The sequence below is a fragment of the Canis lupus genome, chromosome X (genome assembly GCF_048164855.1).
Source record: "Canis lupus baileyi chromosome X, mCanLup2.hap1, whole genome shotgun sequence".
Lineage (NCBI taxonomy): Eukaryota > Metazoa > Chordata > Mammalia > Carnivora > Canidae > Canis > Canis lupus.
Window position 1 is genome coordinate 64,597,672 of NC_132876.1, and position 15,060 is coordinate 64,612,731.

Genomic DNA, 15,060 nt, shown 5'->3' on the forward strand with positions numbered 1-15,060 from the left:
TCTGTTCATGTCTTTTGCCCACTTCATGATTGGATTGTTTGTTTCTTTGGTGTTGAGTTTAAGAAGTTCTTTATAGATCTTGGATACTAGCCCTTTATCTGATAGGTCATTTGCAAATATTTTCTCCCATTCTGTAGGTTGTCTTTTAGTTTTGTTAACTGTTTCTTTTGCTGTGTAGAAGCTTTTTATCCTGAGTAAGTCCCAATAGTTCATTTTTGCTTTTGTTTCTCTTGCCTTCATGGATGTATCTTGCAAGAAGTTGCTGTGGTCAAGTTCAAAAGGGTGTTGCCTGTGTTCTCCTCTAGGATTTTGATGGACTCTTGTCTCACATTTAGAGCTTTCATCCATTTTGAGTTTATCTTTGTGTATGGTGAAAGAGAGTGGTCTAGTTTCATTCTTCTGCACGTGGCTGTCAAATATTCCCAACACCATTTATTGAAGAGACTGTCCTATTTCTAGTGGATAGTCTTTCCTGCTTTGTCAAATATTCGTTGACCATCGAGTTGAGGGCCCATTTCTGGCTTCTCTATTCTGTTCCATTCATCTGTGTGTCTGTTTTTTTGCTGGTACCACAATGTCTTGATGATCACAGCTTTGTAGTACAACTTCAAATCCAGTATTGTGATGCCCCTGGCTTTGGTTTACTTTTCCAGTATTCCCCTGGCTATTCAGGGTCTTTTCTGATTCCACACAAATCTTAAGATGATTTTTTCCAACTCACTGCAGAAAGTCCATGGTATTTATATAGGGATTGCATTAAATGTGTAAATTGCCCTGGGTAGCATGGACATTTTCACAATATTAATTCTTCCAATCCATGAGCATGGAATATTTTTCCATCTCTTTGTGTCTTCCTCAATTTCTTTCAGAAGTGCTCTGTAGTTTTTAGGGTATAGATCCTTTACCTCTTTGGTTAGGTTTATTCCTAGGTATCTTATGCTTTATGACATGCAATTGTCAATGTGATTGACTCCTTCATTTCTCTTTCTTCAGTCTCATTGTTAGTGTATAGAAATGCCACTGACTTCTGGGCATTGATTTTATATCCTGCCACATTGCCAAATTGCTGTATGAGTTCTAGGAATCTTGGGGTGGAGTCTTTTGGGTTTTCTATGTACAGTATCATGTCATGTACAAAGAGGGGGAGGCTGACTTCTTCTTTGCTAATTTGAATGCCTTTTATTTCTTTTTGTTGTCTGATTGCTGAGGCTAGGACTTCTAGTACTATATTGAATAGCAGTAGTGAGAGTGGACATCTCTGTCGTGTTCCTGATCTTAGGGGAAAGGCTCCCAGTGTTTCCTCGTTGAGAATGATATTTGCTGTGGCTTTTCATAGATGGCTTTTAAGATGCTAAGGAATGTTCCCTCTATCCCTACACTCTGAAGAGTATTGATCAAGAATGGATGCTGTCTTTCGTCAGATGATTTCTCTGCATCTATTGAAAGGATCATATGGTTCTTGCTTTTTCCCTAGTTGATATGATCTATCATGTTGATTGCTTTATGAGTGTTGAACCAGCCTTGCGTCCCGGGGATAAATCCCAGTTGGTCATGGTGAATATTCTTAATGTACTGTTGGATCCTATTGGCTAGTATCTTGTTGAGAATTTTTGCATCTCTGTTTTTCAGGGAGATTGGTCTATAATTCTCCTTTTTGGTGGGGTCTTTGTCTGGTTTTGGAAATAAGGTGATGCCTCATAGAATGAGTTTGGAAGTATTCCATCCCTTTCTATCTTTTGGAAGAGCTTTAATAGAATAGGTATTGTTTCTTCTTTAAACATTTGACAGATTTCCCCTGGGAAGCCATCTGGCCCTGGACTTTTGTGTCTTGGGAGGTTTTGGATGACTGCTTCAAATTCTTCCCTGGTTATCGGCCTGTTTAGGTTTTCTGTTTCTTCCTGTTCGTTTTGGTAGTTTGTGGTTTTCCAGAAATGCATCTTTTTCTTCTAGATTGCCTAAATTATTGGTGTTCAGCTGCTCATAATATATTTTTAAAATCGTGTGTATTTCCTTGGTATTGGTGGTGATCTCTCCTTTTTCATTCATGATTTTATTAATTAGAGTCTTTTCTCTTTTGTTTTTAATAAGGCTGGCTAAATGTTTATCTATCTTACTAATTCTTTCAAAGAATCAACTCCTGGTTTTGTTGATCTGTTTTACAGTTCTTCTGGTCTCTATTTCATTGAGTTCTGCTCGAATCTTTATTATTTCTCTTCTTCTTGGTGTAGGTTTTATTTGCTCTTCTTTCTCCAGTTCCTTTCGGTGCAAGGTTAAGCTTGTGTATTTGAGTTTTTTTCCAGTTTTTTGAGAGATGCTTGTATTGCGATGTTTTTCCCTCTCAGGACTGCTTTTGCTGTATCCCAAAGATTTTGAATGCTTGTATCTTCATTTTCATTAGTTTCATGAATCTTTTTAATTCTTCTCTAATTTCCTTGTTGACCCTTTCATCTTTTAGCAGGATGCTCTTTAACCTCCACGTGTTTGAATTTCTTCCAAATTTCTTCTTGTGATTGAGTTCAACTTTCAAAGCATTATGGTCTGAAAATATGCAGGGGACAATCCCAATCTTTTGGTTTCAGTTAAGACCTGATCTGTGACCCAGTATGTAGTCTATTCTGGAGAAAGTTCCATGTGCACTTGAGAAGAATGTGTATTCAGTTGTGTTTGTATGTAAAGTTCTGTGAATATCTGTGCAATACATCTGGTCGAGTGTATTATTTAAAGTTCCTATTTCTTTGAAGATGTTGTGCTTAGAAGATCTGTCATTTGCAGAAAGCGCCATGTTGAAGTCTCCCAGTGTTAGTGTATTATTATCTAAGTATGTCTTAACTTTGGTTATTAATTGGTTGATGTCTTGATTGGCAGCTCCCACATGAGGGTCATAAATATTCATAGCTGTTAGGTCCTCTTGTTGGATAGATCCTTTAATTATGATATAGCATCCCTCTTTATCTCTTACTGCAGTCTTTGGGATAAACTTTATCTGATAGGAGAATTGCTACCCCTGCTTTCTTTTGAGGACCATTTGAATGGTAAATGGTTTTCCAACCTTTCATTTTCAGGCTGTACGTGTGTCCTTAGGTCTAAAATGAGTCTCTTGTAGACAGCAAATAGCTAGGTCTTTTTTATCCAGTCTGAAACCCTGTGTCTTTTGATGGGGTCATTAAGCCCATTCACGTTCAGAGTTACTATTGAAAGATATGAATTTAGTGTCATCAGAATACCTATTCATTCTCTGTTTTTGTGGTTTATTTCTTTGAGCGTCCTCTTTCTTTTAGTGTCCCCCTTAATATTTCTTGCAGAACTGATTTGGTGGTCACATATTCTTTCAGTTTCTGCCTTTCTTGGAAGCTCTTTATCTCTCCTTCTATTCTGAATGAGAGCCTTGCTAGATAAAGTATTCTTGGCTGCATGTTCTTCTCATTTAGGACCCTGAATATATCCTGCTTGCCCTTTCTGGCCTGCCAGGTCTCTGTGGAGAGGTCTGCTGTTAATCTAATCTCTCTCCCCATAAAAGTTAGAGATCTCTTGTCTCTTGCTGCTTTAAGGATCTTCTCTTTATCTTTGGAATTTGGAAGTTTCACTATTAAATGTTGAGGTGTTGAATGGTTCTTATTGATTTTATGGGGGGGATCTCTCTATTTCTTGGATCAGAATGCCTTTTTCCCTCCCCAATTTAGGGAAGTTCTCGGTTATGATTTGTTCAAGTATGCTTTCTGGTCCTGTTTCCATAAAGGCAGAACCTTTTGGTGCCCTCTGGAACCCCAATGAAACGTAGATTTTTTTTCCTTCTGAGGCTGTCATTTATTTCCCTTTACCTTTCCTCATGGTATTTTAATTGTTTTTCTCTTTTTTCCTTAGCTTCCTTCCTGGCCATCAACTTGTCTTCTATGTCACTCCCTCTTTCTTCTACCTCATTAACCCTCGTCTTTAGGACCTCCAATTTGTATTGCTTCTCATTTAATTGATTTTTAATTTCGTCCTGATTAGATCCAAATTCTGCAGTCATGAAATCTCTTGAATCCTTTTTGCTTTTTCTCAGAGCCACCAGTCGCTTTATAATTGTGCTTCTGAATTGGCTTTCTGACATCAATTTATAATCCAAATTCTGTAACTCTGTGGCAGAGAGTACTGTTCCTGATTTTTTCTTTTTTTTAAAGATTTATTTATTTATTCATAGAGATGCAGAGAGAGAGAGAGGGAGAGAGAGAGAGAGGCAGAGACACAGGCAGAGGGAGAAGCAGGCTTCATGGGACTCGATCCAGGGTCTCCAGGATCACGCCCTGGGCTGCAGCGGCGCTAAACCACTGCACCACTGGGGCTGCCCTGATTTTTTTTCTTTTGTGATGAGTTCTTCTTTATAGTCATTTTGCTCAGTGCAGAGTGGCTAAAAACGAGTTATACTTTTTAGAAGCGCAAACTCTTCTCTGTAAGTTTCTAGTTGTTCTCTCTTTAAATCTCAGGTTGAATTTCTAGGTTTTTAGGATGATTTGAAAGTGATCTAGGTAAGTTCGTGGGGACAGGTGATTTGAGTACCTTCGTCCTCCACCATCTTTCCCTGCCCACCCATGTTTATCATTTTTAAGCAACTTCCCAAAATAAGTATACTTTTTAATATATTTAACTTGAGAGTAAAAGAAAGTGGAACTATACATGATATATTTCACAAGTTCCTACTAAACTATGTAACTCTTTAAAAAAACTAGCATATTCCAAGACCTTTGATCCTTTTTCCCAGCATAGTTGTTTGCCAGCCATCTCTGCCTTTCTTTTTTCTTTTTTAAATAATAAATTTATTTTTTATTGGTGTTCAATTTACTAACATACAGAATAACACCCAGTGCTCATCCTGTCAAGCGCCCTTCTCCCCTTCCACCACCCCTAGTTCATTTCCCAGAGTTAGGAGTCTTTATGTTCTGTCTCCCTTTCTGATATTTCCTACCCATTTCTTCTCCCTTCCCTTCTATTCCCTTTCACTATTATTTATATTCCCCAAATGAATGAGAATGTATAATGTTTGTCCTTCTCCGATTGACTCATTTCACTCAGCATAATACCCTCCAGTTCCATCCACATTGAAGCAAATGGGTATTTGTCATTTCTAATGGCTGAGTGATATTCCATGTATATATAAACCACATCTTCTTTATCCATTCATCTTTCGATGGACACCGAGGCTCCTTCCACCGTTTGGCTATTGTGGACATTGCTGCTATAGACATCGGGGTGCAGGTGTCCCGGCGTTTCATTGCATCTTTGGGGTAAATTCCCAGCAGTGCAATTGCTGGGTCCTAGGGCAGGTCTATTTTTAACTCTTTGAGGAACCTCCACACAGTTTTCCAGAGTGGCTGCACCAGTTCACGTTCCCACCAACAGTGTAAGAGGGTTCCCTTTTCTCCGCATCCTCTCCAACATTTGTGGTTTCCTGCCTTGTTAATGTTCCCCATTCTCACTGGTGTGAGGTGGTATCTCATTGTGGTTTTGATTTGTATTTCCCTGAGGGCAAGTGATGCAGAGCATTTTCTCATGTGCATGTTGGCCATGTCTATGTCTTCCTCTGTGAGATTTCTCTTCATGTCTTTTGCCCATTTCATGATTGGATTGTTTGTTTCTTTGGTGTTGAGTTTAAGAAGTTCTTTGTAGATCTTGGAAACTAGGCCTTTATCTGATACGTCATTTGCACAAATCTTCTCCCATTCTGTAGGTTGTCTTTTAGTTTTGTTGACTGTATCCTTTGCTGTGCAAAAGCTTCTTATATTGATGAAGTCCCAGTAGTTAATTTTGGTTTTGTTTCTTTTGCCTTCATGGATGTATCTTGCAAGAAGTTACTGTGGCCGAGTTCAAAAAGGGTGTTGCCTGTATTCTCCTCTAGGATTTTGATGGACTCTTGTCTCACATTTAGAGCTTTCATCCATTTTGAGTTTATCTTTGTGTATGGTGCAAGGGAGTGGTCTAGTTTCATTCTTCTGCATGTGGATGTCCAATTTTCCCAGCACCATTTATTGAAGAGGCTGTGTTTCTTCCAGTGGATAGTCTTTCCTCCTTTATCGAACATTAGTTGACCATAAAGTTGAGGGTCCACTTCTGGATTCTCTATTCTGTTCCATTGATCTATGTGTCTGTTTTTGTGCCAGTACCACACTGTCTTGATGACCACTGCTTTGTGGTACAACCTGAAAGCTGGCATTGTGATGCCCCCAGCTATGGTTTTCTTTTTTAAAATTCCCCTGGCTATTCGGGGTCTTTTCTGATTCCACACCATCTCTGCCTTTCACTGTGAAATTTCAACTATTGACTCCAGGGAATCAGTTTCCGTGGCATAAATTTTTACTTCGAAACCACTATAGAATTACTAATTTTAATTATCTTCTGAAATTTGAGACACTCCAGGTAGGAATTATTCCCAGTTCAAGGGCTTTTTCCCTTTGGTATTTGTCACTAAATATGTTTGTCATTATGTTCAATATTTAAAAGAATGATGAAGAAATGAGATTTGGCAAAAAGTGCTGTAACTAATACTTGAGACTAATCATAGTGCAGGACAGGTTACTATGGCAACTAACCTAAATGCTGCTTGCAATAGAATAGTCCAGTCATTAAGAGAATTTAGCTCTAAATGATGTTACTTGATGTTTTCTACAGTAATGTTCCTATGAATGCCTCAAATTAATAATGGTGATAACAATAGTATATTTTCCTTTTGGTATGGTACACCCTTACTAAACTGATTTTAACTTAAACTTGATACCTGAATCTTTGAGAACTTGTAACAGCTCCCGTTTGTCTCTCTAGTTAATCAGCTGCGTTCAGCGAATACTTATGAACCGAAGGCTCCAGCAGCAGTACAATCAGCAGCAACAGCAACAAATGACTTATCAACAAGCAACACTGGGTCACCTCATGATGCCAAAGCCTCCAAATTTAATCATGAATCCTTCTAACTACCAGCAAATTGATATGAGAGGAATGTATCAGTCAGTAGCTGGTGGTATGCAGCCACCACCCTTGCAGCGTGCACCACCCCCAATGAGAAGCAAAAATCCAGGACCTTCCCAAGGGAAATCAATGTGATTTTGCACTAAAAGCTCAAGATTGTTAAAATCATAGAAAGATCTTTTATTTTTTTAGGAATCAATGACTTAACAGAACTCAACTGTATAAATAGTGTGGTCCCCTTAAATGCCAATCTTCCATATTAGTTTTAATTTTTTAATAGGGCATACCATTTTTTCCTGACATTTGTCAGTGATGTTGCCTAGAATCTTCTTACACACATTGAGTACAGAAGATATTTCAAATTGTTTTCAGTGAAAACAAGTCCTTCCATAACAGTAACAACTCCACAGATTTCCTCTCTAAATTTTTATGCCTGCTTTTAGCAACCATAAAATTGTCATAAAATTAATGAATTTAGGAAATAATACAGATTTATATATTCGTTCTTTACATATAAAAACACACAGCTGAGTTCTTAGAGTTGATTCCTCAAATTATGAAATACTTTTGTACTTAACCCATTTCTTTATTAAAGTGATTGAAATGGTTTTAATGTTCTTTTGACTGAAGTCTGCAACTGGGCTCCTGTTGTATCATCTCCGTGATTGAAAGTTAGAAACTAAAGGTTATCTTTGACACAGAATTGTGTGCAATATTCTCAAATACTACTGCTCTAAAACTTGGAGGAGTCTTGGCAGTTATCTTTGCATTGTATAAACAGCCTTAAGTATAGCCTAAGAAGAGAATTCCTTTTTCTTCTTTAGTCTTTCTGCCATTTTTTATTTTCAGTTATATGTGCTGAAATAATTACTGGTAAAATTTCAGGGTTGTGGTTTATCTTCCACACATGTATTTTCTCTCTTCTGGCACTCATATAAAGCACATCTCTTAACTGCTTGGTGCCAGTGCTAGTGCTTCATCCTGTTGCTGGCAGTGGGATGTGGACTAACAAAATCAAGTTACAGCATTTTAGGAGGTTAAGGATGATGGTGTGGTTGTAGGGTCACACCCTGTTTTATAAACAGTATCAAAATGGCAGAACCATTGCTGACTTTTTAAGTTCACGTAAGGAATGTGCTTTAATAATTCCCAGTACTGTCAGTATTTGAAATAATTCCTCTGAAAGATAAGGATCACTGGCTTTTATGCTCTTCCTGTTTTCTGTCATCATCATGTTCTTTTTCCCCAACTCCCCTGTGTTATTTTAAATAAATTACATTTCAAAGTTCTTTTTTTTTTTTTAGTTTAGATCTGTGAGGCAATTTTCTGATCAAATTAATTCATCTAATACCCTTTTTTGAAGTTTTACTAGAAAATCATTGCATTGTTGTTTTTCTTAATCCAGGCCTATAAAAAAGACCTGTAAGTTTATTCATGTACAATTTGGTTGCTTGAATTTCTTGAAGAAAAAGATTGTTAGACTATGGGAGTCAACTCAATATGGCAAACCATTTTTGAGATGGTGTTGTAACAGGTAGTGAAAATAGCTAAGGAATTTCATTAAAAAAAAGTTGGGTGGAGGAATTGCTCTAGGTATCACTGGATTAGAATGAGTTTAACATTAGCTAGAACAGCTTTGAGTTATTTGGGTGAATAGATTTCCATTTTTATCTTGAAAAAACTTGTGGCAAACATCTAAAAGCACTAGGTTTATGATACAGAATTTGTGAGGTTAGGTGGATCCACTTAACACACATCCTCTCCTCCCCATTCCCCCCACCCCCGTTTAACATGGTGATTTATCACTAACAAATTCCATGTATTTGGATATTATGCCAAATTGGATATTTGATTATACATCAAATTTACTTAATTGGGGTGGAGAGGAGAGGTGTATTTACTCTAGAAGCGATGAAAAAGACAAGATTTATGAGATAAATATTTGAAGGCAATACACTCTGGCCAGCTGTTTTCAGTTGGTTTTTCTACAAGTCCAGAATACCTTAAACCTGATATACTAGACCTGGGAATTTTCAACATGGTCTGATTACTTGTTCAAAGACATGGATGTAAAAATTTTAGGCAACCTTCTAAAACTTTTTCACCATGGATGAAACTATGACTTAAGGAGTAATACATAGAAAGGATTAATTGGAACTAAGAGAGTTTGAAATAAAACTTGGACCACTTTGCATACACTCTTCTCACTTGACATTTTAGCTACATAATATGTACTTTGAGTATAACATCAAGCTTTAACAAATATTTAAAGACAAAATCACATCAATAAGATACTAAAAGGCTCATTTTTATATTTGTTTTAGATGTTTTAAATAGTTGCAATGGCTTAAATGACGATTTAAAATGTTGCTTGTAATACAGTTTTGCCTGCTAAATTCTCCATATTTTGTAACCTGTTTTATTTCTTTGGGTGTAAAGCGTTTTTGCTTAGTACTGTGATATTGTATATGTTTTGTCCCAGTTGTATAGTAATGTTTCAGTCCATCATCAGCTTTGGCTGCTGAAATCATACAGCTGTGAAGACTTGCCTTTGTTTCTGTTAGACTGCTTTTCAGTTCCGTATTGAGTATCTTAAGTACTGTAGAAAAGATGTCACTTCTTCCTTTAAGGCTGTTTTGTAATATATATATGAGGACTGGAATTGTGTTTTTAAAGAAAAGCATTCAAGTATGACAATAATACTATCTGTGTTTTCACCATTCAAAGTGCTGTTTAGTAGTTGAAACTTAAACTATTTAATGTCATTTAATAAAGTGACCAAAATGTGTTGTGCTCTTTATTGCATTTTCACAGCTTTGAAAATCTGTGCACATATTGTTTCATAGAAAATGTATAGCTTTTGATGTCCTATTTAATGGTGATTCTTTTGCACATTTAGTTATTTAATATTGGGAGGTCAAAAAGTTTGGTTTTTGAATCTGTTATATACTAAATTCTGTAAAAGAAGATCTCTAACCTCAAAAATAATTTACATACCAGGAAGCCTATGTGTGTTTGTGTTAGTTTTGGTTGTCTCTTTGTAATCCAGCACCATTTCCTGCTTTCCAAAAGCTGCATCACTCATTTAAATCGAGCAGGACTACCAATCCACACTTGATAGAAAAGCTGCTTACCCTCCTGAAGCCATAGCAAGTTGATGGAAGCCTTATTACCTGGCCTCCAAAGACGCTGAATATTTTGTAGTCTTCCTTTAGCTATGCCCATTTTCCCTCTATCACAAAATCAGATACTTAATATCAGTGCCCCAAACAAAACTAAAATAATTACTTATCTCAGTACCCTTGTTTCCTTTGAGGGTGGCATGCTGTGAAGCTATACTTATTCTAACAGTAAATTAGGTAATTCTTTTACATGTTTATTTCACTAAAAATTATGTGCAGGTTATTACCCACCTTATTATACCAGATTTAGTCTCAAGTGACTTAGCTATCTCCACATCAAATCTACCCTAAAAGATGAAAATTCTTCCACCATGGATTTTTTTCAAGTCTGTAACCTGTGCCAATCCCAAAGGAGTTACCAAATTTCAGAAATGCTTTTTGTTTGTGCAACATTTTATATATGCTGTTATATGGAGGTGAATAAAAATTTAAAACCCAAAATATATATTGTTTCTAAGCTCAATATCTGCTAGGTAACCAAACTCTGCCCACACTACTCCTGTTGGATATAATGAATGGCCCCACCCACCCCCACTTAAGAGTTTTACTCCCCAGAGTATGTATTGCCATAAACTTCCTTTACACTATATACTGCCACCCTCTCTGTGGAATAATCTTCCTGTCACCATTGTGTAGGCTAACCAAGGCAGTCACCCTTCCTCTCCTCACTTGAGATCTCTGATAGTGACCACTACATATGTTCACCAGGAAAGCACATAAATTGAGGCCTTTATTAAAGATAATGAAGATAAAGCTGTAATTGAAGGAATGAAAGAGTAAGACAAATCCTAAAATACTGCAGGCCCTCTTTAATACTCAGAATGCCACATATTCCAAGCAATCTCTACCCTATAGCACTCCAAATTCATCTCACCATTTTGCCCTCACTTTCTCCCTGGTAGAAACATAGGGAGGGCAATTGGCTCCAATCTCCTTTAGCTAATCATGTCAGATGACTACCAAGAGATTTCTATCTGTTGAACAGACTCCGCGCTCTCCCTATAGTTCTTACATCAAATACATGTTAGTTTTCAAGAAAGGTGAAAAGATGGACATCAGATGCAAGGACAGGATTTGTTTTCAGGTATATGAGGATCAAGTGTAGTATTGAAAGAAAAGGAATAAAGGTAGAGAGGAATCGAGAAAGACTAGATTGGAGTGGATTAATAGAGGACCTTGAAATCCTGAATAATTCAATAGAGGATAACAAGTGTTTGAGATGGTTGATGTCTTCAAAGTAGCAGTAAAGATGGTGATTTGGACAGAGATAATTTGAATGCCTTAGAATGCAAAGTGAAGATCAGAGACAGGAAGATAATCCAGGAATTCAGTGATGAGACTATAGACAATTTTAAGGGAAAAAATCATTAGGGGTTGTGTAAGGGTGAACTTTTTAAGTTGCAAGATAAAGCTGTTATTTCCTACTCTTACCCAAGAAGCCCACTTTTCTTCAGGATTTCTGATTTTATGTGCAAAATGTCACTCTTTGATTACCCTCTCAAGCCTAATGATAAAACCCTTAGTGGCATTCCTGTTCTTGTTTTTTTATTACTCCTAACTATACCCTTAAATGTATATACAGAAAGTGAGTTTGGTCCACTTAACTAAATTGAGCGTAATTCTATTTCTTTCCTCAAGCTAGTTCTTTAAATGGACAAATCCATTCCTTGTAGTTCTTCTTGAGACCCATCCATTCCAAGTGCTAGTATCTATTATCACATTTAGAAGGTTTCTTTGGTATTTTCAAAGTGCCTTGTGGTTATTATGTTAACCTGTATATAACATATCTGTGAAGAAAGAATAGTTACATTCTTAGGACAGTTAAAAGAACAAAGTAAAATCCATTGCACATAGGCAGAAAACGTTAGTTACTTATCTGGGTCTTTATGTTTCATTTGGAAAATAAGACTATAATAATTTTACTGAAGGCAGGAGCCTGGACCAGGTGATTTCCTGAGGTCCTTTTCAGCTCCAAGACTTAACCGTGAGCAAAGCACAATTTGAAGCCAAAAGGCAATGAGTTTGTCTAAGGTTACATGGTGAGTTTGTGAACAAAATTAGAAATCCCTTGCCTTTGGTTAACGCTCTCCCAGACTAAGGTATACCTTATCCTCAGTTTAGAAAAATGAGAGGTCTGACCAGCATTTAATGACAAAGGTAAATCAAGTTGTAATGGGCTCTAATTACCACTTCCACAACTATAACCTCCTTTATCTTTTGCCCAGAGGCACTCCCAGTGCTTGTTTTTTACTGCCTCTGGAACTCCGAAAATGAAAAAACATGTTTAAGGATGATTCTTACATCTTTTTGCCCGATTGGTTTATATACATGACAAAACATCAAGGTAAATATAAGCCCACTTCTGTAAAGTCAGCTTTTAATGATAACTTCCCATTGTATTCATAGCTATAAAGCCCAAATTAGGCCAATGTTTAAATTGTCTGATCTGGATGAAGTTTATAGTAAGGCAATATTTGTTTTTATTGACTCATGTTGCAACACAAATAGCATACTTTTTGAAATGTGGATTTTATAAAGAATCAAATATTGTGACAAAAATAGAAGAGTGAAATAGTAATCATTTTTTTCTGTAGCTACTTGTCCTTAATGCCAGTAGCAAAGCAGGTAGAAGACTGTCTAGCTTCCTGAATATATTTCAGTGGAAACAAAACAAACTTAAGAAAAAAGAAACGTGGCTAATATAAATCATCTGAGGTCTGTTCATTCCCAGCTCTTGGTAGGCTTTCAACTATACAGCATGGAGGCTTTAGTGATACAGGCTTGCTTGAACACTTAGTAAACCTTTTGTTAGCAAGTTTTCCTGCCCTCTCTTTCCTTATCTTGCACACCATACTGGATATGAAGCTCAAATGAAGTGTCTGCCGGCAATTTTTTCCTTCTTCGATTTTATTTATTTATGCTTGAGAGAGAGAGAGAGAGGCAGATACACAGGCAGAGGGAGAAGCAGGCTCCGCTCCATGCAGGAGCCTGACATGGGACTCCATTCCGGGTCTCCAGGATCCCACCCTGGGCTGAAGGCGGTGCTAAACCTCTGAGCCACCAGGGCTGCCCCAGAACTCATTTTAAATACAGTGGCTTCCTCACAAGTTCAGTTAGACACCAATTGAGAATACTAAAGGTAGAAGTATTCTGAACAAAGTTTATTTTTTGTGTTTCTACCTGATAAAGTTTAAGTACCATTTGAGCAAGGTCTTAAAAGATAGCTAGAACGTGGATATGTAGAGATTAAGGAGGATAGAATCTCAAAGGAAACAGCAAACAAACATATGTAGGCAGCAAAGAATAGAATTCACAATAGTATAGTTCCAGGAAATGCCATGCTTCTGTACTTGTGCACATAAGTTTATAGCCCCATTTAAGGCAATAGCTGTAATGCACAATTTGTAGTTAGATGGTGTGGTAGGAAGAACAATGGAGCCCCAAAGATGTCCACATCTTAATCTCAAAACCTATGAACATGTTAGGTTATGGCATAGTACAATTAAGGTTGTAGGTATTAAGGTTGATAATCAGCTGACCTTAAAATGAGGAGCCACCTGTATCATCCAGGTGAGCGCAATATGATCACAAGAGCCCTTAACAGTGGAAGAGAAAGGCAGAGGGAATAATAAGTAAGTAAATAATTCTCACCTAGAACCTCCAAAAAGGAGTACAGTTCCATTGACACCTTCATTTCAGCCCAGTGAGACCCATCAGACTTCTACCTACAGAAGTAAAAGATCATAAATGGGTGTTGGTGTAGGCCACCAAGTTTGTGGTTATTTGTTATAACAGCAATAGGAAACTAATACAATGGTTATTTGTGTGAGTACTTGATCAATGTCCTGATCCCCTGCTAGATATGTGAGCTCCTTCAGTGCAGGGACCTATGTTCACTTTAATATCCTTGGCGTCTGACAGAGAAAAGGTGTGGGTAAAGTGATGAATTTATGTGTGAATGTCTTGGTAGTCATGTCGTTTTTTTTTTTTAAAAAAAAGATTTTATTTATTCATAAGAGACACAGAGAGAGATGCAGAGGCAGAGGGAGAGGCAGGCTCCTCAGGGAGCCCAATGTGGGACTCAATCCCGGGACCCCAGGATCACGCTCTGAGCCGAAGGCAGACACTCAACCACTAAGCCACCCAGGCGTCCCTTGGCAATCAAATCTTATCTGAGAACATTATGGCAATTTCAATAGCATCAAAATCTGTTTCTGTGTGCCCACATGTATGTATGTATGTATGTATGTATGTATATATACAAAGTGAACGAATATATGTATACACACACACACATACACATATGTCTGTTCTCTTTCACTTTGGGTCTCTTTGTCTTCCTCCTTTCCTTTATTCTCTCTTCTCTCTTCCCTCTTCCTTACTTCTGTCCCTATTTCTTAATTGGCCATAACAAAGGATTGAAGTACACCTTGTAATTCTCCATCATGTTTATGGAATAGAGTTTTACATTTTACGTTCATAGTTTTTAAAAAGAAGTAATATAGTGTATTGCACTGAAAAAATGCTTTATCCTCAAGAGTCCCTTTATTTATTACCTATTTAATTTGTATCAGTAGGTAAGTGATCCTTGATAGAAGTTTCTCATTTCTGATAGGATAGTGTGTAGAACCCAGGGGCAGAAACATCCCATAGAAGCTGTCCTGTTATACCTTTCTATTAGGAACTTGTTCTCTGATTGCATGGTCCACACTGTCTAAACAATATAATTTCCTCGAGAGGAAATTGTTTGACGTTTACCCAGAAAAAATCAGATGCCCCATTAGTACCAGATTATTCAGTCTTTACCTTGGTTCCATCCTCTGTCTACTGAATTTTATCATAAAGATGTTTAATGTTTGAATGGGATGCACTGGAATCCTGGGGAAGGCATAAGACCTATTGTTACTACAGAGCTCAGCCCGTTCCACAAAACAGGATGACT

General features: G+C 37.3%; 1 protein-coding gene across 10 annotated transcripts in view; it reads left to right on the forward strand.

Annotated features, from left to right (window-relative positions):
• The window catches only part of ATRX (ATRX chromatin remodeler), a 333,086-nt gene extending 323,350 nt beyond the window's left edge, over positions 1-9,736 (forward strand). For all 10 annotated transcript variants that reach the window (XM_072816168.1, XM_072816161.1, XM_072816162.1 and 7 more), the window contains one exon: positions 6,793-9,736. In XM_072816168.1, the coding sequence (XP_072672269.1) occupies positions 6,793-7,071 (279 nt within the window). In that variant the 3' untranslated portion in view covers positions 7,072-9,736. The remainder of the gene's footprint in view (positions 1-6,792) is intronic.
• The last annotated feature ends 5,324 nt before the right edge of the window (positions 9,737-15,060 follow it).